The following is a 24894-nucleotide window of genomic DNA, read 5'->3' on the forward strand; positions in this document are numbered from 1 at the left end:
AACAGCGGCCAAGCTTGAAGTTAGTCACTGAGTATCCAGACACAGAAACGAAGAGAAAAGGTCTATCAGAGCAGAGAAAAGAGAAAGTGGGCGAGAGGGCCAACCCTGGCTCAGTCGTCTGCTCGCAAGAGGAGCGCATTTATCTCAATATTTTATACTGTTTAAAACAGAGCTTAGCAAAAATGGCTGCGTGTTCACAGGAGGGAATCATTTGCAATTACTGTGAAGGTCAAATGCTTCACAGATATGACTCCATCTAAAGAATTCAAAAGGGAAAATATGGAGCCCCTGAAATACAGAGTAAGATCAGGCTCAGCGCGCCGCCGCAGCTGACACTCGGCTCGAGTGGAGTGAGGGACCCGGGCGCCGGGGCTCCCTAGGGCCTGGGAAGGGGCGATGCACTCTGGAAACAGAGACGAAAACTGTCAGCCAGCGAAAACCTGCAAAGTGCCCCAAAGAAGCTTTATTATGGACGTCGCGGGATATTCCAAAGGTAGAAATGGAAATCACAGAACGTTAAGTGAGCAAGCGGAAATCTTCACAATCGAACTGCTGGCTCTTAAAAAAAAAATTACTTGAAGCTGCAAGCAGTCCTTCCTTAAAGCTTTCTCCCCTCTCTCAATTCTCTTCCCGGTTTTTCTGCTCCTCCCCCCACCGCCAGCAGTCCCCCGAATTATCCCCGCAAGAGTATTCTTTAATTTTTCTCTCTCTCCTTATGGCTCGCAGACCCAAGGCTCCTTTTCCTCATCTAGTATTTGTTCACGGACGGGACAAAGAGTAGGTAGCGAGGCATAAAAAAGTTTTGTGGTTAGGAAAAACTTGGGCCTTTGTTTTGTCATTTCCCCTGCCCCTCCACGCCCACAATCACGTGACCCAGTAAGGCCGAAATTTTGTGAATGAAGCCGAAAGGTGGCTGAGGGGGCGGGCAGGACTCCGCCCCCTTCCTCAGGCGACCAATCGCCTAGCGGAGCGCTGCGGGGTCAGCAATAAACAACAATGGGCTGGGGAATTACGGTTCCTCATTGGCTGCGGGGAGAGCCTTGCGGGGTTCTAACCCGGAGCTCCGCCCCTCGCGGTTACCCTGGATACCCACCCGGCTCTGGCCGCGGGGAAGGTCTTTGGAAACTGTTGCTCCGATTACTGGGGCTGCGCTGTCCCGGGTGTGCGGCGTGGCCGCACGCCCTCCGTATTGTCCCCTCTCCTGCTTGCACCCTCGGAAAGGACGCGGGAGTCGACTCCAGCCTCCCGGCCCAGGCTGCACCCAGAACCCCTCCCTGGCCGGGGTTAAAATGTTCCCGCTCAAAATGCGTGCAGACGCGCGCGTGAACTCCGATTTACCCCTTTCGCGGACCGCCCTGTGCGTGTTCCTGCTGTTCTCGGTGGTTAGGTATTGCCCCAGTGTTAAGTGCTGAGTTTTTGGTTTGGGCATCGATTCTGCCCCTCTTTCAGGGGTCGGAGTTGAGTCTTGCGCGCTCACACTCCATTTTACTGCGTCTCGATGAGGTTCCATTTAAGGAAGTCAACTTTCAGATACAAATAAGAGGGCTGCAGCGTGTTTCCCGTGGGCTGCCGGGGAGGTCGTCGGCCCCTAACCCTAGAGAGTTAACACCACGGAGCCCCTGGGCCCCTCGCCTGGGACTCCCACCCCGCGGGGCCCTGGCTTAGAGGTGACGCTCTAGTGCTCCGAGCCCCATAGCAGGGTCAGGGCAAGTGGGCTTCAGAGACGCAGCCCTCACCTCCTCACCTCCTACCATCGTAATTATTGTCCTGGTAACTCGATTCCTCACCTCTGGCCCCCGCTCCGGCTCCCGCTGGTTAACAGCTCGGGAGGAAGTGAAAGCGTCGAGTTCAGTAAGTGACACCCTCGGCCTCCGTGAATACATAACAAAAGCTCAGGAAATGTGCAGGTCTTTAGGATACCCTAGACGCCCGCCCCAGGCCATTCCTTCTCACCTCCCTCGCGGACTCAGGACACGCCTAGGGACAAATCTGCTTTCTATACTTTTCCTTACTTAGATGGCTCTGGATCGCGCAGTACTTCCCCCGCCCCCATGCAACCTCTGCTAATAAACAATTCCTCTCTTTCATCCCACGATGCTTTCCTCAAAGATTATTTTTCTGTCCCGTGAGCGATGGGAGTTGAGGATGGATAAAGAAAAAAAATATAATAAAACGAAAACTGGTTCTTAAACAATGGTAGAGGTTAGTGTTGAAAAACGAGAACATAACTTGGGACAAAAGCGTAGTGGGCACCGGGCTAGGGAGCGAGGTGGGCTCCTGCTCCGGACGAGGGCAGAGGGGCTAGAGATCCTGGGGGCGGGGTGAGGAGTCTGGGGCTTCCTGGATCGCGCTTCTGTGTGAACCTGGACCCCACAGCCAGCCCAATAGTGGACCAAACACACCAGTATTGAGAACTGGCGACTCGGTACACATGGTTTCAGTATCCCTAGGCGCCGTAACAATAAGCAGCGAGTTAGGAAGGCAGTCGACTTCCTCCGTGGCTTTTTCAGGGTGCAGACCCCGCACTAGCCCGCAGAAAACTCGCCGGGGCAGAAGGGGCGCAGGAGACCCGCGGAAAGGGGCAGCAAACCTCCTGATTGACAGCCCGAAATCTGATCTTGTGAAAGAGCCGTGGAGCCAATGGGAGGCAGCGATCCATCAGTTTGGATTGGAGGCCCCTGGAGGAGAAGTAGAGGAAAAACCACCGAATTGAGCTCTGTCAGAGGCGCTTTCAGCTTCCAAGGGGAAGTGCTGGGCAATAATTAATGTTTTTATTAAATTTGGAGGGAAATTTTTGCAGCCGTTCGCCTAACGTGGCCGTCAGGTGGGTCTTTCCAACAACTTTTCATGTCTCTCCAGATAATTGCATGGTTGTGGGTGACAAAAACTATCTTTATGAAAGAGGTGTCTCCGTCTCTTTAGTCCCGTTAGGTGCAAAGCAAGTCTCCTTGATCGCCATTGCTAGTTTTGCACACGCTTGCGAATCAGAGCTTCCCGGGGTACACCGACCGCGGAGGGAAACATCGAGAGTGTAAATAAATACATCGCCTCTTGTTCGGATTTTTGCTACTACCGAAAATATGTAAATTGTGAACTCTCTTGGCTCTCTTTGGATCCAGGTGAAGGAGGCGGTGTAGGGAGGGTTATTTTTGTGAATGGGACTGTCGGAGGGTAATTAGCTATGCAAATTCAAGAGCTTCATTCATGATTTTTTTTTTTTTAAGCCTAAAAGCCATCTTGTTCCCCTCTAGGTTGATAGAAGTCCAGATCCCGAGGAAATCTCCAGATAAATGCTCAAAATATAAAACACCGAGCTAATATTTGCGAAGAGCAGCAGCATGGATGGATTTTATGACCAGCAAGTGCCTTACATGGTCACCAATGTGAGTGATCAGTTCGAAAGTTGCTGTTTATAAACTTGACTCGGACGGGGGTGGGGAGGGAGAGGATGGGAAGGGAGGGGGCAGGGGGTTGGGATTGCAGATACTTTATCTGCTTTGTCGCCACTGTAGGGCGACTCTGCCTCTAGAAGCCCAATCTTCAAAATGAGCTTACCTTTCAGTGATTTGGATAAGGCATAGTTTTGTTTTTAAGACTCCTTTTTCTGATTAAAGTGCCCAAGATGAGGGGAAGAGGAGATGGAGGGCAGCAGTGGCTGCACTCAAAGTTTGTGGCTGGGTTTGTCTGCCACATTGAAAAGAATGAAGTTGAGACAAATGCTGACACTTTCTGTTTACATGGGCTGTTTTTTGTTTTGTTTTGTTTTGTTATTATTCTCATCTATTTTTTTTTTTTTTTTTACTTTCTCCACTCTTTGTTTTTGGGAGGGGGGCATCTGAGAGAGAATAAAGTTCACTATTATTTTAATCTAGTGCTGATCCAGCCTAAAAACAATGTAAAGGGCTATAGTTAAGTGTTTTGATGCTGAGATACCACGAGTCTACATGACTGGTGAACTGCAGTGTTAGGATGGGCAGTGGAAGCAACTCTCCCACCTACTGAAATTTCAGCATAAGCTTTCTCTGTCATAAAAGGCTGAAAATAAGATTTGATCCTATGAACTTTTATCTTTCTATTCAGACAATCCAGTAGGCTAATGTTATGTATGCATGTATTTTTGTGTGTGTGTGACACTTGAGGTTTACGTTCTTTTAAAGGATTTTTATCTTTCCCTTTGTAGAGTCAGCGTGGGAGAAATTGTAACGAGAAACCACCAAATGTCAGGAAAAGAAAATTCATTAACAGAGATCTGGCTCATGATTCAGAAGGTGAGGTTTGATTTTGAGCTGAATCCCACCCCCCTTACCTACAATTTATTCTTCTAAAGAAGGGGAGCACTTCAGTCTTACCTTAACAGCAATAAACTTTGAAATTATTGAATTTAACTAAGACCTTTACTTGTAACAGCTTACATAATGTGACAGTTTGCACTGGAGAATATTTTATGGTCCTGTCACAAACTAATAAAAGAAGGAAATAAAAACTGAACAGTGACATTCTTCTTTTAATCATTGTTTTGTGTTTACTCTTGTCCATATGGCATATAACTAACTCCATACATTAAGATATTTTAAAAATAACCATCACAGTAGGACAGAGTAAGCAGCAATGTACACTGCTTATGCTTTTCTTTCAATTGTATTTTAAGTTATACAATACAAATGATTGTTTGATTCCCCATCTACTTTATACTGAAACCATACAATATTATCAACATTTTCATGGGTGAGTTTAATGACTATATTGTGAAGTCACAACATCTTGTTAATGGGCCTTAAAGTATTCACTGAATCATACTTAAGGACTAATTAATAATTATAATACTATTTGGGAAATTAGGTTGCAGATTCATTTTATGAACTGTTGGTAGGAAGTCAATACATTATAAATGATTTTTGCCATATGGGGGCATTCATAATAAATTGAAGATACTTAGATTTAATTATCAAAGTTCAGTTTGCAATTTAAATTAGGTATACTGAATTCCAAAACTTTCTCAAATCTTTCTACTTATTGGGTACCACCCTCTGTCCCCAAGATAATGGAATATACAGTTTTAGACTTGATGATAAACCAATGCTAGGGGATTCCCTGTTTTTACCTTTATAAACTTATTGGTATAGAAATTTTCCTTCAAAAACTTGTATTTAAAGTTGTCCCTTTTAGTTTTGAGGCATTAATCCTGAAAACAGTATTTGGGAGTTAACTCTGGTCTTAATAAACATCTAGTATGTAAGATTCAGAAGATATACATAAAATGCTTTTTGGTCTTTCTAATTTTTTCCTACTACTATTTTAGTAAGAGATGAATATATTTAAGGAAGTTTTCTGGTAATCGAACACCTTTACCTCAGCTTTTTTGTGTGTGTGAATTCTAATTTTGTGTGTGTGTGTGTGTGTGTGTGTGCATGCGCACACAAGCATGTGTGTGTGTGTGCACGCGCGTGCGTGCGCGCGTGTGTGTGTGTGTGTGTTTGTGTGTGTGTGTGTTTGGTTTCCTATTAAGCTATTTGTTAAAAAGTGGGAAAAAGAATGATTGACTTTATTATTTTGTTGAGTAAAATGTCTTCAAGTGTTGCTTAATAAACCTCAAGGGTAGGCAGGATTATTGAGATAGTTAAGCTATGAATCCTGTTTTCTTTTTCTATCTTCTCCTTTTCCCCAAATTAAATTCACATTTAATGCCAATTTCATGACAAGCATTTCCATTTAATGAAGCTTAAAGATTTGCAAAGCTTATTTTTATATCTTTGACTTGTTTTTTAGAACTCTTTCAAGATCTAAGTCAATTACAGGAAACATGGCTTGCAGAAGGTAAGGCAAAAATTGCTTAAAAGGGGGAAAAAGCAACTCTAGAAGGGGGGAAAAAAGTCCTGAACTTGCTGTCTTAATGTTCAGCCCAATTAATTGAGCTCTAAAAGAGCCACCTCATGTGTCATGCATACATTAGAGCCTCTGATGAGTTTGTCTTTGGGGACTCTGGGGCTGCACTACCCAGTGTCATCACAAATTACCAGGAGAAATTGCTTCCAGCTCACAATCACATCTGCTTTTGGCAAGAACTAATGCACCAAGACTTCAAGTTCTAAGCCTCTGTTCAGATTTTAATTGCAATTGATCAGGTTTATATTATTGTACCTCGAGAGACCTCCTAGAGCCAGAACCCGGCTGGCTTGCTGTTTCCTTTAGAGCAGCGCATATCATTATTTGGTGTTCTGGTGGAGGACTTTTCTGATGGCAGAAATTAGTTTCTCTGGGTTCATCGGGACGGGATGCTTCAAGATTTAAGCGCAAGTGTCTTCTTTCCACCTTGCTCACAACACAGAACGCTAGGTGTGTATCCAATACTTAGGAAATCTATGGGTTTAAAATAAATCTTTGGGGATTTGAGGATTTAAAAACCATTTTCTCTATATTACTATGCATGTGATGTTTGTTGAAATTGGGTTTTGCTGTTTTGCTACTTTTATTAGGGCATATGTAATATATAAGGAGACATTTAAAGGCATTTTGAATTATTTTTTGATAAAAGTTTCATCGTGCAACCTCTTATTTCTGTTATTGAGTGCAACTTTATTTATAGGAACAATGAGACATTGCTTCACTAAAGCTTTAATGCAGAAATGCCTAATGTTGAGGGATTTTGTTGGAATCGATAATTTGAAAAACTCATTTTAGATTTGGCATAATGAATGTAAAATGTTATTTATGACTTATTTTGTGGGAAACATAAAGGAAATTATAGATATTTAAGTTTTGAATGTGATTGTGCTTTCTGTTTACATTCTATGGAAAATCTGTAATTTGGGGACAGATTTTTAAGGTAGTTGGAAAGAGAGAGAGAGAGGGTCTCTGAATAGAACTCAAGGGTTGCTGAAGATATTTTGAGGCAGACTGATGTGTTTCATCCAGTGGTCTCCTATGCAGTTGCTGTTAGCATGTAAAATAAGTTTCTTTGTTTTGCTGATATTCCAGTTCTGCAAAGAGCTTTTGCAATCTTTATGAATCTCTTAAGTTGAATAGCTTTCCTAACAGTCCTTTGAAAGAGTGATTGCATTTATATGTTAATGAAAGGTAAGTATTAATGAAAGTTTTAGTTAAATTTCAGGGTCATTTAGGTCTCTCTAAATGAAACTTATTGCAATAGATTACTTATTATTGCAACATAAAGCATATATTCAAACAACTTTTTTATGAAAAATTTGTAGAGTGGTTTGTATATTAACTTTCATCTGTGACTTTTGCAAAGTTGAAGGTTGTGAGGATATTACATTTATGAGGAAATTTATTCGCTTATCTAAAATAGCTTAAGTTTCTAATTTAATTGTTGTAGGTTTGTTGGTTCTTAAGATGCTTAAATCTGATTGATTTCAAGTCAGTACACTTGCTGGCAGATTTTAAATGTGCATATCAGCTCTGTTCCTGGAATTTAAAAATGTGGAAACTGACAAATTCTGATCAATTTTGTAATCAGTTTCAGTACTTTATTATTATTATTATTATTATTATTATTATCTTTTGACTTGTTTGTGTCTTAAAGCTTGGATAAGTGATTTGAATAATTTATCTTATAGAAGTCTATGTAGAATATTCTTACTCATGATTATTAACATATCTGTAAATCAAATCTGAAGGTTTAGCTTATACAAAATAAACATAGAAAATGACCAATGTATTTGGAGGAAAATAGACTTTTACTTAAAAAAAATTAATAAGCTTAATTAAATTCAGGAATTAATCTCAAGTGTTTTATTGACTACTCAAGGTGTGCTACTATTTACAAACTGTGGATAAGATTGCATTTTAGAATAATTTAAACATTTTCAAAATAGTTTAATTTATCCTGTCTTGATGTAAGCAAAAAGTTATAATTTTAAATATTTAATAGTGAGGTTTTTTACTGTTAATAGACTCTACTTTTATTTTTGTTCTTAACAATTAAATATAATTATGCTATTTTTGTAATAATATTTTTACTTGACTTATCCCCTATCATGAACAATATTAGCTGACAAGAGATGATAATATTATACTAGCTTATTTGTAGCTAAATGTGATCATTTATGGCTTTCTGGAAATCCAGAAATTTAAAAAATTGTGACATTGGCAGACTATTTCTTATAATCATATTTTTTATACATCTCCATAGCCAAAATAGTGACCATGGAATTTTAAGGTATCTCGACCTTTTTTTTTTTTAAGTCATTGGCAATTAACCAAGTTTCTCCCATGAGTTAGAATCCCACTGAGAAGTTAAACAGGTATAAAAACCTTATTAGACATGAGAATCAAGTTAGTTGTAATATGTCATATGGTAATCATATTTTTTTAAATTATCAAAGTCCCTAAATATTTGAGAAATTACATATTTTGCCATTTTAATTTTTTCTGTAGGAATTTTTCTATACGATATATGATACCAAGTACAATGTATAGATTAAAAATGACTAAATTATTGTGGATTTTGAAATGTGTTTTTATCTCTGTGGGTAAGTTGGGATAGATAAAGGGAGGACTATTTTGAGGGTGGGGATGGAACTAATATTTTCAATTCACTAAAATCTTCTAAAAAATACCTCTTACATTTTTCCTTACAAGGATCTAAAATTTATTTCCATACAGAGATCTAAAATATGCTTGTAAAGAATATAGCTTTATTGTATCAATACCACTTCCCAATCAGTAAAACTTTAATTTAAAGGTTTTAACAAACATCCTGCAAGTTAAAATAATCATCTTATACTGAAGAAAATTGAAAAGCTTCTTTTTTCAGTGACCACAGTAGCAATTAAGAAAGAAAAAATTGTAGAAAATGCCTGTGTAAATTTTGCCATAGCTACCTTCTGTTGTAATTTTACCATGTATGATCCTCTATTGACTCTTTTTCCTTTGAATTAAATTGCTACTGACAGAAAGGCAATAGCAATTATTTGATTTCATGAAATAATTAGTTCAAATATCAGTCCTATCAATATCATGGTAACTTCTTGTTCGCAACCTGTTTTGAGGGCTTTTGTGACTGTTATCCTCAAAAGTCATACTTAACATAGAACTTCTTGTGTTTGGAGGATCAGAAATAGAAAAATAAAAGAAAACAAAAAAAAAAAACTCATTTAAGAAATGATTGTTTTCTTCAAAACTTGCTCATCCTAGCTTACATGATAATACAACTTGAAGAGAAGAAATAAATTTCAGCATATATCTAGTGCAAATACATAGCTACTTTCAATTCTTAATTTTGAGTGGATCTAGGTGTGTTGAAATTGCTTTCATTAACAATATTTAGAAAGTCAATGTTGAATTGATACTGTTCGGGGAAAATGTTTTCAAAGGTGCAGCAAGTCAAGTTTCCTGCTGCTACCACACTTTCAAAGTTTTATCTCCAAGATCAACCTTTCTCTACCAAAGATTATTATTACTCATGCAAATATATATTTTTCCTTTTCCCATTATGTGTCCTTTAAATAATTATCATATTAACACTAGAGACATTATATTTTTCTCAATTTGTTTCAAAGATCGATGCTAAATTTATCTTCAAAATCAGTGTAATGTTTCTTAAACTAACTGTGCTATTGTTGCTGAATATGTATCGATCCACAATACACAGTAGTCATAAGGCATTCATTTTTATTGCTCAGAAATTCTTTTAAAATATGGAATATAATATTGGATATGTGCTCATGAGTTTTTTTTTTTTTTCCTGTGCGGTGCAAGAAGGAATAAAAGTTTTAGAAACTACATTATATATGTAGTCTATACAAAACAAGAATTTAGAATTAAACATTAAAGAAGTCCATACAATTTCTTAGAATTGAGCATGACCTGATTCATGTGGGGGTTGTGGTGGCGGTAGCTAACACCCCTCTGCTTGTCCTACCAGGATATTTTGTAAAATATGAGGCTTCTCATTTGGACTTGATTTAATGATAGCAGGTACAGTAAATATATTATTTTACTTCCAAATATTCATTGGAAACAAAGGTTTTTTTTTTTCATTCATGGTCTACTAATAAAAAAGAGGGTTTGTTTTTTTTTAAATACAAAAATTGGTTTTGGTGTTAGTATAGTGTAATTTTTCCAGAGGGTCCTAATAAATTTTAACAAAGTATATAGTTGAGCTTTTCTGGTTTAGTTATAAGAAATGTGTAATTTCTTGCATTTCATAGTACAACTTTATTCCCTTTGACTTGTGTACAATCTTGCAATTAAAAAAATAACAATAGAGTTAGACCTCTGTGTCCTTAGAAAAAATATTTAGCTTCAAACTGCAGTTAGTTGGCTCTGAGTTTCCTGCAGGTCAATTTAGTTAGGAATTGAAGCTGATTTGAAATTTGAGACTACTAAAACTTGTTTTCTTTCTTTGAGAGCATATACAAGGATTGTATCAGGTATTAAAGGTGTTTCAGTCATGGGGAAGGGCTCCCTTTCTTTGTCTGTTTAAATATGTTTATACTTCTCCATTAATTAATGTTTTTACATTGGCTCAATCATTGTAACCTTAAAACCGGATGTGGTATAAAACTAGGCTTAGTGGGCTCATGATAATTTTGTTCCATGCCCCGAAGCTTCATTTTAGGATTAGAAGGGATACCACTGGGCAAAGATTGATTTTCTTGTTGTTTTACTTTTGTCTAAAGTAAACGGTAATTTCTTTAAGAGAAATTTGTCTCTAACCCTTTGATTAAATGAAAAATGGTATCAGTATTTCAGCAATACTCTCTTGTACACTTAAGATAAAAATACTTGAATAAAATGCATGAAAAATAAGGGTTTCCTTTCTTTTCTCCTTTCTATCCTTCTCTCTTTTATTCTCTCCTTTTCTTCCTTAATTTTATATATTTGAGTTTCCAGAACAAGTTTCCCTATAAAGTATGATGGGTTAAATGTGTGTGTGTGTGTGTGTGTGTGTGTGTGTGTGTGTGTGTGTAACCTTGCCATTTATTTAAATGTATTTTCTAATGCATCTATTTGAGACAAGGGAATAAAATTGGTGTGTTTATATTGCAAGTTCAAGTTTACTTGCTTTAGCTCTCTGGAAGGGTGTGACATGAAAAGATTGCGGTTGGGCCACATGGCTCATGCTGGACTGTGTTTTTGTGAATGGAGGCAGAACTCCAGTTCTGCCTGCTTGTCTTGAGGAATTGCTGAGGAGATCAGCTGTCTCATTCACAGGCAGAAAGAATGACTCATACATCTTCCGCCTTGTTTGGCTCCAGGTCATTGTTACAGTGGATAGAACTGGTTCTAATTAAATATTAACCCCTTTTATACTTGACATTTGTTTGATTTGCAGTTTTTCAACTTTTTTCTTAGCTTTAAAAGAAAACCCAACAAGCATCTGGTTTAAAAGTTTTTTTCTTTCATTTTAATTTTTACTTGCCTGCAGCTAGCCGTTGACAAATTTTCAATGCTTACCTTTTCTTAGGTAATGAATATTACTTAAGAGTTAAAAATAGGGATAACATAACGGCAAGCTATATTTAAAATTGCTCATCCCCAATGCAATGTTAGTTAAGAGAAGATTTTAAAGTTAAAAATGAGGGTTGATGATTCTGTGACACTTAGGTCTTGATTAATATTTTTATGAGTTTCTTTCCTGTAATAGGCATTGCTATGTAGTAAAAAGAGAGAAAATTAAATAACAACTTTGTACAATAATCTAGGTAAAGCAAATAGCTGAGAGTGCAGATACTACCCTTTTAAAAACGAGATCCTGGACTTGATGATAACTTGTTTTAATGTGCAACAAACTGATAGAGTCGCTTCCAGCTATTACCAATAAAATCTACATGCTTTATTTTCTTGGAATCATTTTATTGGTCTTTTGCTGTGTATTTTCTCTCTTTCTCTTTCTTCCTCTCCGCCTTCTTCTTTAATTACATTACCCTAAGATGATCATTTCAAGCATAATGTATAATAGTAGTGAACACACAAACATTATTATTATTTTTTACTTTGGCTTGTAATGTTAAATTTGTGTTTTTTTCCCCCAACTTTGGAGTTTGGTGGTTTGCCGCACCTTTCCAGGCAGCTCTAGTTTGCTCTTTCACAAAATTCTGGTCAATTAAAAGAAAAGAAAAGAAAAGAAAATGTATGATATGAGTGTGGCGATACTTTGTCATATTTTCCTTGCCCAGATCCAACTTGTGTTTTTAGTTAACTGCTTTCCCTTTACTCCAACTTGAAATTAGAGGTATACTTAAGCCTTTGTCTATTTAAGTAGCAGGCTGCTTCATTTGGTCTATTCAGTTTCTTTAAAGATTGGCTTCTGTGAAAATGTGAGTCATATGTTTTTTGTTAAAATTCTGTAATATGTTCAAGCATAAGTGTGAAGTGTTTATTCAGAATGTTAAGGAGTTAGACCAGAAATAGCAATTCTTTCTCTTACTCTTTTTACAAATTGTTAGTATGCAGCTATTTTCTGTATATTTGGGAGGTATAGCTTCTAGATTCTTCTACCCGTTAAGTGCTGCCCTCTCTTCAACACACACATCTCAATACATGCCGCGCCTTCATCGGGGAATCCTATGCTGCTGCCCTAAGTCATAGAGATTACAGAATTATGACTCTGTCTTTTGATTTTTTTTTCTTGAAAAAAAAATTAGCCTTTAGGACATTCATGCCAATATATTCAGTTACAAATGCTTTTGTTGCTATTTATTTTTAACTATCCCTGCTAAAGGATATTACATTTTTTATTAGATTCTTACAAATGTTGGCTTTTCAAAAGCATAGTAATTGCTGTAGTTGATAATTTTGTACCTCAGTAGTTATATCTGACTAATTGTTAATTTAGAGGGAAGACCAAACCATGTGGCTATGGTGGAAAAGTGATTAGGACTTAATTGTTTACTTGCTGTTATTTATTAAGTATTTATTAAAACATTTGTAGTTTGGTGTGAAGGCTTATTTTAAAGGATACTGTTCCACTTATAATTTATGAATCTATGAAAAAGTCGAGCTTATTACAATGTCAAAAATGTCATTAATGGCTAAGAGAATGCCGGCAGACATTTAAATTTTAGCTGTTCAAAATAAAAAACAATTCTATTTCCAGTAGAATTACTGGACATAGAACCTATCCAGGGTCATTCTATCTCCAGGCTACACCCTCAGCCCTGTTTTTTATTTTTATTTATTTATTTATTTATTTTTTTAAAACAAGGTCTTGATAAGTTCCAGAAAAGAAAGTCTCCCTAAGTAGCTGAGTCTGGCCACGAGCCTGTGATCCTCCTTTTTCAGCATCCCAAATATGAGGAATTAAAAGTGTGCGTCATCATACCTGGCTAGAAATACAGATTTTAAAAGGGCATTGTTATGAATGAAGTTTGTTTTTGCATGTAACTTGAAAGAAAAGGGTAGAAAGGCAAATGTGCAGGATTGGGAAGAAGAAAACAAGTTTCTTAGTATTTGGCTTTGACTATTTGATTTCATCTTCATGAAAACCCCAATATTATTGCTATTATGCTGAAGAGTAAAATGGGGTTTAAAGAAGTAATTACCTTACTCAAAGTTATACAGCTAGCAAATTATAGATCTATGAGTTGATATTTTGCCTAGCTTTAAAGTTGTTACTCAGTATTTGATATTAGAGAAATAAGAAGAGAAAGAAAATCTCATTCCACTGGCATGGTCAAATAGGCATCAGTTAAAATTTGAAAAGTTCCTAATTTTTTTGGTTTTACTTGAGGTCACAAGATGGTGTAACTTTAATAACGTTAAGTATTGGTGTGCATATGAAAGTTGTTGAAAACAGTTGAATGTCAAACAGCATATATTTTAATAGGGAAGATAATTATGCTCTTAATGTAATATAAATTTATTTAGCCAAATATTTCTTGGTGTAAAATATTATTAAACTGAAAAAACATGTAATTTGGATGCTAGATTTTTATATAAAATTTTTACATAAAAATTTTTACATGTATTTTATCTTAATCTATTCAAGTACTAGCCTGAAATATTTTCAACAGAGATTGTTTATTTTAGCTAGTATTCCTCATTCAAAATAGGCTCACTTTAAAGAAATTAATTGTAGTTGTAATATGACTTGATTGGATAAAAAAGTTTCAATATTCTATAATACTAGTAAAGTAATACTAACTAGTCAGATTATAGTTAATTAGGATGATACTTCATTATGTGCTTACTGAATTAAAAATAACTTCCATTTTATGTTGTTAGTGTATGTAAGAGTGTGTGTGTCTCTGGGTATGTTAGTGAAAATTGGTCCATCAGTTTAGAGCAGATTATTTCTAAGTCTAAATCAACTGTAATGAAAACATTTTAGAAGTGAAAAAGTGAACTGTGTTTTGATCGCTTTCCAAATGCATTAAGTCCTTGCTATTTAGTATTTTTCCTTTACTAAAAATAGGGAAGTCACTTGACATTGGGACTGATGAATTAGTGTTATTCTTTTTATTAGTCCCGAATAGTTGCCAGGAAAATATTTTTCATTTAAAATGATATTTTACTATTATTGTTATGACCATAATCACTGAAATACATTATTTTGTTATGTGTGTGACCCAAATTAATGGCAATTCTTTTATTTTTAAAACTCGAGAGCACACTTTGATCAAATTGAAGGCAAATGCGCTTAATTATGGCAGTCCAATTTGAAAGAGATGGAACAAACTGAAAGTAGTCATTTCTAAAAATGCAGAGGGATGTGTGCATGATACTTGCATATCACTTAAAAGAATCGTGTGGCTCATTTTGATGGGCTGCTTAAAGGCTGGCAGTGGCTGAATTGAAATACCTTTTGCTCCACTCTTGCAAAATGAAACCCTGCAGGAAATAGAAATCCTATAGCTTCTTTTATTTTGTGTCTCTTTCATTTCCATCTGGCAGGTGAAATTCGGAGTGACTACACCTGCCACTGTCATATTTATGACATATTTACGTTTTCTAGTAGATATCAATGAGCCCTTCTGTTTCCCCTTGAAGTGGTAGTGCTGTCAATACCATTTTAAATAGGAGCTTTTTGCCAAAGACTTGTAGGTTTAATCTCAGCCTAAGAAGACTGTGTTCTACTGATCTGAGTTGACATTTCTTATACCGTGTCAGGTTCTCTCTTAATTTTTTTTTCTTCTTCTTCAGCTCAGGTACCTGACAATGATGAGCAGTTTGTGCCAGACTATCAGGCTGAAAGTTGTAAGTATAGTATGACTCATGTCTTGTATTTCCCATTGTCTCTCTTGTTTCCTTGGTTCATTCTTTCTCTTTGGTTGGGCTCCACTTGAAGTATCTGTTCTTACATCGTGCCAGTGTCTTTTTAACTTCCAGTAGATGCAAGGTGATTTTATTTGTCAGATTGTGACATCTGCAGAATCTGTGTATTATCAGAGCCAGGCTTCACATAGTCAGCAAGGATAATTGGTTAACTTGAAAGGTGGTTCCCTTCTCTCTATTTCATATATAACTTTGGAGGAAAAAAAGGTGCGATCCATAAATGTACAAGTGTTTACTTCCCTTTTGGCCAATATGTTCACAGGGAAAAGTCTGGAAATGATGGGGGCAGAGTTAAAATCCATATGAGATTAGCTATTGTATAGCTTATAAAGTATTCTGGACCATGCATTCATGGCTTGTTGTACGTACTGGCTGTTTGTGCTTATGGTGTGCGTTCATGAATTGTCACCTACTTTGATTTAACTTCTAGCTTCTGCGTCCCTGTTGCAGTAACACAAATGGAAAGACGCCGTTGGCTTTTTTCAGGGAGTTTTCCATGTTCCTTTCCCTGAGGACTGCTATAGGGCCTGTCAGAGAATGCATGAGGAGTGGTGATTCATGGGATACTCACCCTTCTGTAATTGCTGAGTGAACATTTTGTTTGTACAAACATAGCGGCCTCTGGGTTTACCACTCATATCTATACTTGGCTATTTTACCAGCTAAATGTACCTACTGACCCAAGAAACAAGCAGTAAAGAAAAGGGTATACATTAGTCCCTCCTTATCTGTAGGGGATACAGTTCAAAAACTTTTGTACTATATATGGTGTTTTTGCCTGTATATACATACCTATGCTAAGGAGTAATTTATAAATTAGGCAAAAGAGATTAGCAATAGTAATAGGACAATTAGAACAATATGCTGTAATGAAAGGTATTCAAAATTGCGCATCATTTCTGGAATTTTCTGTTTAATATTTTTGGAACTATGGCTGATGGCAGATAACTAAAACTGCCAAAAGTGAAAAGGCACACAAAGGGGGAATGACTGTAAATGTCATCTTGATGTTGAAATTGGACTAATACTTTTTATTCTGTTGGTACCATTTAAAGCCATAACTTGTTTAATTTTTTCAGACCATTGGCAGTATCAGATGAGGCAGTATCAACAGTAACAATAAAGGCTTAATACTCTTACACTTAATCAAACTTATAATTTTTTTATACCTTAATATCACAAGCACCTATTTTACTTCAAGTAAAAGATGTTTTCTAGGAGTATTTTTAACTTTTATGTCTGCTAACAATCTTAAATTTCCCATGCTCATGGAACTGTGGGTATGTTTATATTTTTCTCCCATATTATATGTTTTAGTATAGCATGCTTTAAAAAAACATTATGGTAAAACATATATAAAGCTGGGCATGGTGGTACATGCTTTTAGTACCAGCATTTGGGAGGCTGAGACAAGAGGATCGCGGTTTGCGGAAAGCCTCAGCTATTTAGTGAGGCCCTTTGTAACTCAATGAGACCCTGTTTCAAAATAAAGAATAAAAAATAGGCCTGGGGGTACAGCTCCGATTAGAATGCCTCTAGGTTCCATCTAAAGTACTGCAAAAAAAAAAAAATATATATATATATATTTATATATATATATTTATATATATATATATGATAAAGTGGATTGCTTTATCCATGTGTACAATTCAGTGTTTATTTACATGGCCATGCTACTATCCTTAATATTCATCTCATAAATCTTTCATCAGCCCAAACAGAAACTGTAACTTCCCATTCTCCTATCTCCCCAGTCCTGGTCACTCCTGTTGTGTCAGTTTTATCTTTGATCTGAGAAGAGGATTTTGCATGCTATGTGATATCTAAATACAGGTATTTGACATGTACTTTCCAGAAACATATTCTGCAACAAAATAAATCCTTAAAACACACTTCCAGCGGGGCAGTGACTAAGGATGACAACCGTGCAAAGCCTTCTCTGACTGAGTATAGTGTGGGAAGAGAACGGCTATATTTCCAACATTTCCCTTCCTGTGGGGAACTTGAATTTTTTTCTAAAAGCTAAACCTATCATCTGAGTGAAAGAATTAATCTCATTTTAACATTTTACATCTAAAGACATAATAATTTTAGTACAATATGAAATGTGAGGGTAAAATAAACCACCTACAGGTAATTTTTTTTTGTTTCTTTTCTATTTTGGCTTCTTTTGAGTTTTTCTTATTTTAGAATATTTCTTCTTGAACTGTCTTCTCCTGGTCAAAGTGATGTGGCTTGTCCCCTTTCCCTTTAACTCCTCTGATCACTATTCTCCCTGAGCAGCATGCCTTTACTTGGGCTTCAGTTCACAAGCCTTTCCTCGTATCATGTTTTATTTTAGTGTGGTCCTGTAGGACTTTCTGTGTTGTTAGAAATTATCACTTCTGCCGGGCGTGGTGGCGCATGCTTGTAATCCCCGCGCTTGGGAGGAGGAGACAGGAGGATCGCGCAGGTTCGAAGCCAGCTGCGCTTTTGTTTCCAAATTTAAAAAGTATAAAATAGGTCTGGGAGTGTAGCCCCGAGGTAGAAGGGTTTCCAGGAACCCCAGTACCACAAAAAAAAAAAAAAAAAGAAATGATCATTTCTGTGCTGCCGAGCACAAAAGCACTAACCACGTGAAAATGTACCCACATTTTCTAACTTTCGTTAATTTTTATTACTTTATTTTTGCTATTACTATTATTGGTACTAGAGGTTGAACCCAGAAGTATTCAACCTCCAAGCTATGCCCCTAGCCCTATTTTACGTCTTATGTTGAAGCAGGGTCTCACCAGGTTGCTGAGAGTTTCTACACTGCTGAGGCTCCTCAAACCTGTGATCCTCCTGCCTCAGGCTCCCAAGTACTGGAATTACAGACATACATCATTATACCTGGCTAATTGTGATTACATTGAGACGTGTGTGGTTCTTGGTTACTGGACCATTCAAAATAGTCCTGAAGAGTGATCTCTGGCACTCCCTTGTTAGGTCCTAGTCTCTGCTCTACAGCTATTGATGGGATAGCTTCACCTCAGCCTCACTCAGGTCTTTGCAAAATTGAGAAATGCAAGGCCACCGGACTCTCCCCTTCAACTTTGAGCTGTACGTTGGTGTAAAACACCATTTACACACCAACCTTAACCTTCAGTGTGACTCTGTAGACAGTTCATGCTCAACATGTCCAACACTGAAGTCATTATTTTTTCTGACTAATATTTCTTTTGTAATTCCTGTTTCCTAAGTTAATGGCATTATTGCTCATGCTGAAAATCTGTGATTTATCCTCAATCTTTTTGGTTCTTTTACCATAAACTTCCAAATGCCACGCCAGTTGTCTTAATTCAGCCAGGTATGATGATGGTACATGCCAGTAATACCTCATACTTGGGAGGCTGAGACCAGAAGATGGCAGATTTGAAGGCAGCCTCCGCACCATAGTGAGGCCCTCAGCAACTTAGTGAAACCTTGTTTCCAAATAAAAAAAAAAAGTAGAAAATAGTACTGAGATCAGGCATGGGTGTAATCTTTATACTTGGGAGGCTGAGACAGGAGGATTGAAAGTTCAAGGACAGCCTCAGCAAGTAGTGAGACTCTCATCAATGTAGTGAGACCTTGTTTCTAAATAAGAAATAAAATTAGGCTGGGGGTATAGTTTGAAGGTAGAATACCTCTGGGTTCAAGCCTTAGTCCACAAAAAATAAGAACAGAAAATAGGATTGTAGTGTAGCTTGGAGGTAGAATACTCCTGGGTTCAATCCACACACATGCACACACACATGCACACACACTCACACACAGTCACGCACACACAGTGTATTCCTTAATTCTTTGGCTTCTGCTCCATCTCTACTTCACTACTATAGCTCAAACCACATTTTGATCTGACTGTACTTCTACAGCTCATTTTCTTGTTTCTGCTTTCCCGTCTTTCCAGTCTACCTTTTGAAGTTGCAATGAGGACACAGCTATCTGGCCTTGTTAATATTCTCCTTAAACTTTCTGCAGGACAAAGTCCCGATTCTTTAGCTCTGCAGCAAATTGTTGCATTACCCAGGCCTCTACTACCTTTTCAGTTTTAACTCTTAATACCCCAGCATCTTGACACTTTCCTCTCTCAGCACTTTAATCCTTTTGTTTTTTAATTCTTTAGGCAGATTACTCTATCTGCTGGGGAAAACAGGGGTGGGAGGAGGGAGAGGGCATCAAGTATAGTTTAAATGTATACCATTTATGTTCAGTAAAAAATTAAAAAAATAAAAAATAAAATAAAAATATAAATTTTTTTTACCTTTGCTTTGCAAGCTTACGACCCTCTTGTTGAGTGCTTAGTTTAGAATCCACCTCACTGAAGTCTTTTGTAGCCTTTTCTCCCAACTCTCACCCTGCAGAGTTAGTTGGATTCTACAGCATCATCTACCTATTATGCTAGAATATTTTAGACACGTGTCTATCTTTGATAAGATTGTGAATTTCTTGAGGACTGGGAGCAGGTCACATTCAGCATATCTTGCATGTTATGGAAACACAATAAGTAAAATTAACATTGTCACCGGGTGACAATGATTACAAGCGTGGTGCTGCACGCTTGTAATCTCCGCGCTTGAGAGGCTGAGACAGGAGGATCACACAGGTTTGAAGCCAGCCTCAGCTACTGAGTGAGGCTCTCAGCAACGTAGTGAGACCCTGCTTCCAAATAAAATATAAAAAAAATTGGTCTGGGAGTATAGCCCTGAGGTAGAAAGCCCCTGGGTTCCACACCCAGTACCCCCCCCCCAAATATTATCATTGTCAATCATAGCTTGATTAATCTAGTCAGCTTCCTGGTGCTTATTTTGTTTAGTCTTTTCAGTTTTAATTACCTTCTTAAGGTAGAAGCCTGTAATCACATCTTGAAACACTATATGTAGTCTCAATCTTGGAAAGCTTACTGGAACAAAGAAAGTTTCACCAAACATCTTAATGAAGCTTTACTTTAATTAGTGATTGTTGATAGGTGAACAAATATGGCTATGGGCATTGTGACTAAGTAACTTATAAGAGAAATCCATGGCAAGGTGAGGTGGTATACACCTGGAATCCCAGTACTTGGGAGGCTGAGATAGGAAGCTTGCAGGTTCAAGGCCAGCCTTAGCAACTTAGTAAGACTTTTAACAATTTACGGAGACTGTGTTTCAAAAAAAAAAAAAATTAGCGAGGTGTGGTGGTGCATGCTTGTAATTTCAGTACTTGGGAGGGTGAGACAGGAAGATTATGGGTTTGTGGACAGCCTCAGCTACTTGGTGAGGGCGTCCGCAACTTAGTGAGACCCTGTTTCAAAATAACAAATAGGTCTGGGGGTGTATCTTGAAGGTGGAATACCCCTGGGTTCAATCTTCAGTACTACATACACAAAAAAAGATTATTGTTTATACAATACCTACCAGCTAATGTCAATCTTCACTAAAGAGAGAACAAGGGAGAAATGATTTGAAGAGAGGAATAAAGTATTTGGATTAGATTCTAAAGATAATCTTCTGGGCGGAGAATGTTATCAGATATTGAAACTGAGAGGTTATATGGTCTCCAAAATGCCTTTTTACAAATGTTTTATTTGTCTCTCTGGGGATACTTAATGAGGCAGAGGGATCCTGTGTCCAGGAATAGAAAGAAACTTCATCCTGTTGTGTGGCCCAGCTATAAATTCAATGGAGCTACTTTTTTTTTTTTTTCCCAAATGAGAATAATTAGATTTCCTTACACACACCTCCATGAAATAAGACATTTCTATTTTTGCTTTTATTGCATCAGTTCTTTGGTGAATGAAGGTTAGCTAAATTCACAGCAAAATTCTGTTCAGTAAGAACATTCATTTGACTGTAAAATATTTGAATACATGTAAAAGAGAAGAGAACTGAACATTAAAATTGTGAAAAGGAGGTTAAACTAACACTAGGGAACTTTCTAAAACTTTTCACGAATATTTCTTATTTTTATTGACAAAATATTTTAATTAGAAATCTGGAACCCAGTGATGTTATATTATAGCTTACTGAATTTTGAGGGATGCTACATTTTGAAGCAAGAATAGAAACGAAAAACAAATAAAAACAAGCAGCTTCCTACAAATCTATGCCAGGAAACAGAAGACATGGTTTGAATTCATTGTGTGTTATTAGTAGTACATTTTTCATAACTTAAACACCCTGCCAGAACACATCATAGAACGACTTTAGGATACATGTTAGTTTGAAAAAAGTAGTAGTGTTATATCTCCAGAAAGAAGAATGCAGAATATTTAAAACATAGACAAGCCGGGCATGGTGGCGCACGCTTGTAATCTCCGTGCTTGGGGAGACAGGTAGATCACGCAGGTTCGCAGGTTCGAAGCCAGCTTCAGCTACTTAGTAAGGCTCTCAGCAATTTACTGAGACCCTGTTTCCAAAAAAATATATAAAATGGGTCTAGGAGTATAGCCCGGAGGTAGAAAGCCTCTAGGTTCCACCCCCCAGTACCACCAAAATAATAATAATAATAATAATAATAATAATAATAATAAATAAAACATAGCCGGGCGTGGTGGTGCACGCTTGTAATCCCCGTGCTTGGGAGGCAGAGACAGGAGGATCACTCAGGTTCGAAGCCAGCCGTGCGCACTGGCTTAGGAGACCCTGTTTCCAAATATAAAATGTAAAAATAGGTCTGGGAGTGTAGCCCGGAGGTAGAAGGGCTTCCAGGAACCCCAGTACCACCAAAAAAAAAAAAAAAAAAAACATAGACAAGCCTTATCTTCCTGAAGTAGATACAATTTTGTATATAAAATCAAATTCCATCATTATGCTTTTAAAATTTAACTACCTCAGTAATCTAATATCTCACATTGTATGTTTTAGATTTAGTTATATCACTAATCTTTTTAAGTCTACCGTTCATTTTGCTCATTACAGAATTATCTGTTATTTTTATAACTAGTTTGTTTCCATTTGGTTACATTAGTTCATTTGAGTCTTTTCTTTAGAGTGATTCATATGATAGATGATGTCCACATTTACATTTCAGATTATCCCAGAACACTCCCAGGAGTACTGCCAGGGTTATGCAAAATTCCCAGCAGGAGAGATCCTTGTAACTCTACCCGTTTCTCTTATACTTAAGAAGACACACTGATATGCAAGTCAATTGGAATGTTGGTATTAAAGGAATAATAATCTTGGCTGCTCTTCATTGTATTTATCAAAATAAATATTTTCAAACTTTTATACTTTATCTCATATATGTAATATAGTATTAATTGACCATGAAAAAATAATCAAGACAAATCAGCTTGTGGGAACTTAAAGGAAATTATTACATGGTGACAAGTTTTTCAAGTAAATAAAAATTACTTGAAAATTTTATTCTTAAGATTATTTTTATTTATTTATTTTTAGTGGGTCTGGGGATGGAACCAGGGGCATTCAACCTCCAAGCTACACCCCCTGGTCTATTTTGTATTCTTTATTTTGAAACAGTGTCTCACTAAGTTGCAGAGGGCCTCACTAAGTAGGTGAGGCCGGCAGCCAGGATCCTCCTGTTTCAGCCTCCTGAATGCTGGGAATACAAGTGTGTGCCACCATGCACAGCTCTTAAGATTTTTTTTTTTTTTAAATAGTACTGTGACCATTTCTTGCAGTGAAATGGAAAAAAGGAAATAATCTCAATTAATTACTATTGAGCCCAGGGACTTGCACATTGCTAATAATGAGCACTTGTTCTAACATTGAGCTATACTCCCAGCCCATCAATCTATTAAAACACAGAAGTCCTATTGGTCTATGTGGACCATGACTGAATAAATCGGTTTACATTAACATAAACTTGCTCAGGATTGAAAAGTTCCATGTTTCATTTGTAGTTCTTAATTTTTTTGCCCTTAATTTTTTGCTAGAACATTGTATTACTTTCTATATATACAGTGAGTGCTTTTTTTCTTTTTCTTTCTTTCTTTTTTTTTTTTTTTTTTTTTTAGGGACTGGGGATGGAACCCAGGGGCATTCTACTCTGAGCTACACCCCCAGCCAGATTTTTAGTTTTTTATTTTTTATTTTTATTTCATTATTATTATTATTATTATTATTATTATTATTATTATTTTGGTGGTACTGGGATTCCTGGAAACCCTTCTACTTCTGGGCTACACTCCCAGACCTATTTTATACATTTTTATTTGGAAACAGGGTCTCTTTTTTTTTTTTTTTTTTTTTTTTTTTTTAGTGGTACTGGGGTTCCTGGAAGCCCTTCTAACTCGGGGCTACACTCCCAGACCTATTTTTACATTTTTATGTGGAAACAGGGTCTCCTAAGCCAGAGCAGCTGACTTCGAACCTGTGCGATCCTCCTGTCTCCGCCTCCCAAGCGCGGGGATTACAAACGTGCGCCACCACGCCCATCTTAGTCTTTTATTTGTTTGTTTGTTTATTTATTTATTTATTTATTTATTTATTTTTGGTGGTACTGGGGGTGGAACCCAGAGGCTTTCTACCTCCGGGCTATACTCCCAGAACCTTTTTTTTTTTTTTAACATTTTATTTGGAAATAGGGTCTTACTAAGTTGCTGAAAGCCTCACTAAGTAGCTGAGGCTGCCTTCGAACCCGTGCGATCCTCCTGTCTCAGCCTCCCAAGCTCGGGGATTACAAGCGTGTGCCACCACGCCCGGCTCGGTCTTTTATTTTTGAAAGAGGATCTTACTGAGTTGCGAAGGGCCTAAGTAGCTGAGGCTGAGAACTGCGATCCTCCAGTCTATGCCTGACAAATGCTGGGATTACAAGTGTGCACCACCACGCCTGGTTAAGTTAACCTTTTTTTTTTTTTGTGGTACTGGGGATGGAACCCAGGGGTGTTCTACCTCTGAGCAACACCCCTAGTCCTATTTTTTAGTCTTTTTATATTTTGAAACAGGGTCTCTCTGAGTTGCGAAGGGCCTAAGTAGCTGAGGCTGTCGGAGAACCTTGGTCTCCTTCTTCTGAATGCTGAGATCATAAGCATGTGCCACCAAGCCCGGCCTAAGTTAACTTTTTCTTACTTTGTGTGTGTGTGTGTGTGTGTGTGTGTGTGTGTGTGTGTGTGTGTGTGGTACTGAGGATTGAACCCAGGAGTGTTCTACCTCTGAGCAACACCCCCACCCCTATTTAATTTATTTTTTGTTTGGAAACAAGGTCTCACTAAGTTGCAGAGAGCCTTAATAAGTTGCCCAGGTTGACCATGAACCCTAGATCCTCCTATCTCAGCCTCCCTGCTACTGGTGTCACAAGTGTGAATCATCATGCTCTTACTAAATTTTTGGCCAGGAAGACTATCATTTTCTTTACTTCTTTGACTGCTTTTACCAAAAGAGAGTACACATTCAAGGAGGAAAAGTGTTTCTGAGATTTTTTTTTTTTTTTCTAGTGCTGGAGAGAGAGCCTAGGGCCTTGTATAAGCTAGGGGAATTGCTCTACTACTTAGCTACACTTCCAGTTCATTGAAAAATTATTTTTAGACAGGCTCTCCCTAAGTTGCCCAGGCTGGCCTTGAACTCGTGGCCTGCCTCAGCCTCCTGAATAGCTGCTGTGAACCTCCAACAAGCCCAGCTACATTTCTGAGACTGTCAGCTTCCCTTCCTCCCTATTTCTCTCCCTCCTTCCATTGTTTCCTTCTTTCCTTCCTTCCTTCCCTCCTTCCTC

The 24894-nt window shown here is 37.5% G+C and overlaps 1 protein-coding gene across 7 annotated transcripts in view; it reads left to right on the forward strand.

Moving 5' to 3' along the window:
- Positions 1-3338: 3338 nt before the first annotated feature.
- Positions 3339-24894, forward strand: part of ETV1 (ETS variant transcription factor 1) — a gene marked incomplete at both ends in the record, with an annotated part of 103279 nt that continues 81723 nt past the window's right edge. For 2 of the 7 annotated variants that reach the window (XM_080701771.1, XM_080701774.1), the window contains 4 exons: positions 3339-3383; positions 4181-4268; positions 5767-5814; positions 15106-15159. In XM_080701771.1, the coding sequence (XP_080557897.1) occupies positions 3339-3383; positions 4181-4268; positions 5767-5814; positions 15106-15159 (235 nt within the window). Of the gene's footprint in view, positions 3384-4180; positions 4269-5766; positions 5815-6272; positions 6334-15105; positions 15160-24894 lie in introns of those variants that run through there. The other 5 variants (XM_080701775.1, XM_080701777.1, XM_080701773.1 and 2 more) reach the window with 4 other exon arrangements.

Source organism: Muscardinus avellanarius (genome assembly GCF_963383645.1).
Source record: "Muscardinus avellanarius genome assembly, chromosome: 9".
NCBI lineage: Eukaryota > Metazoa > Chordata > Mammalia > Rodentia > Gliridae > Muscardinus > Muscardinus avellanarius.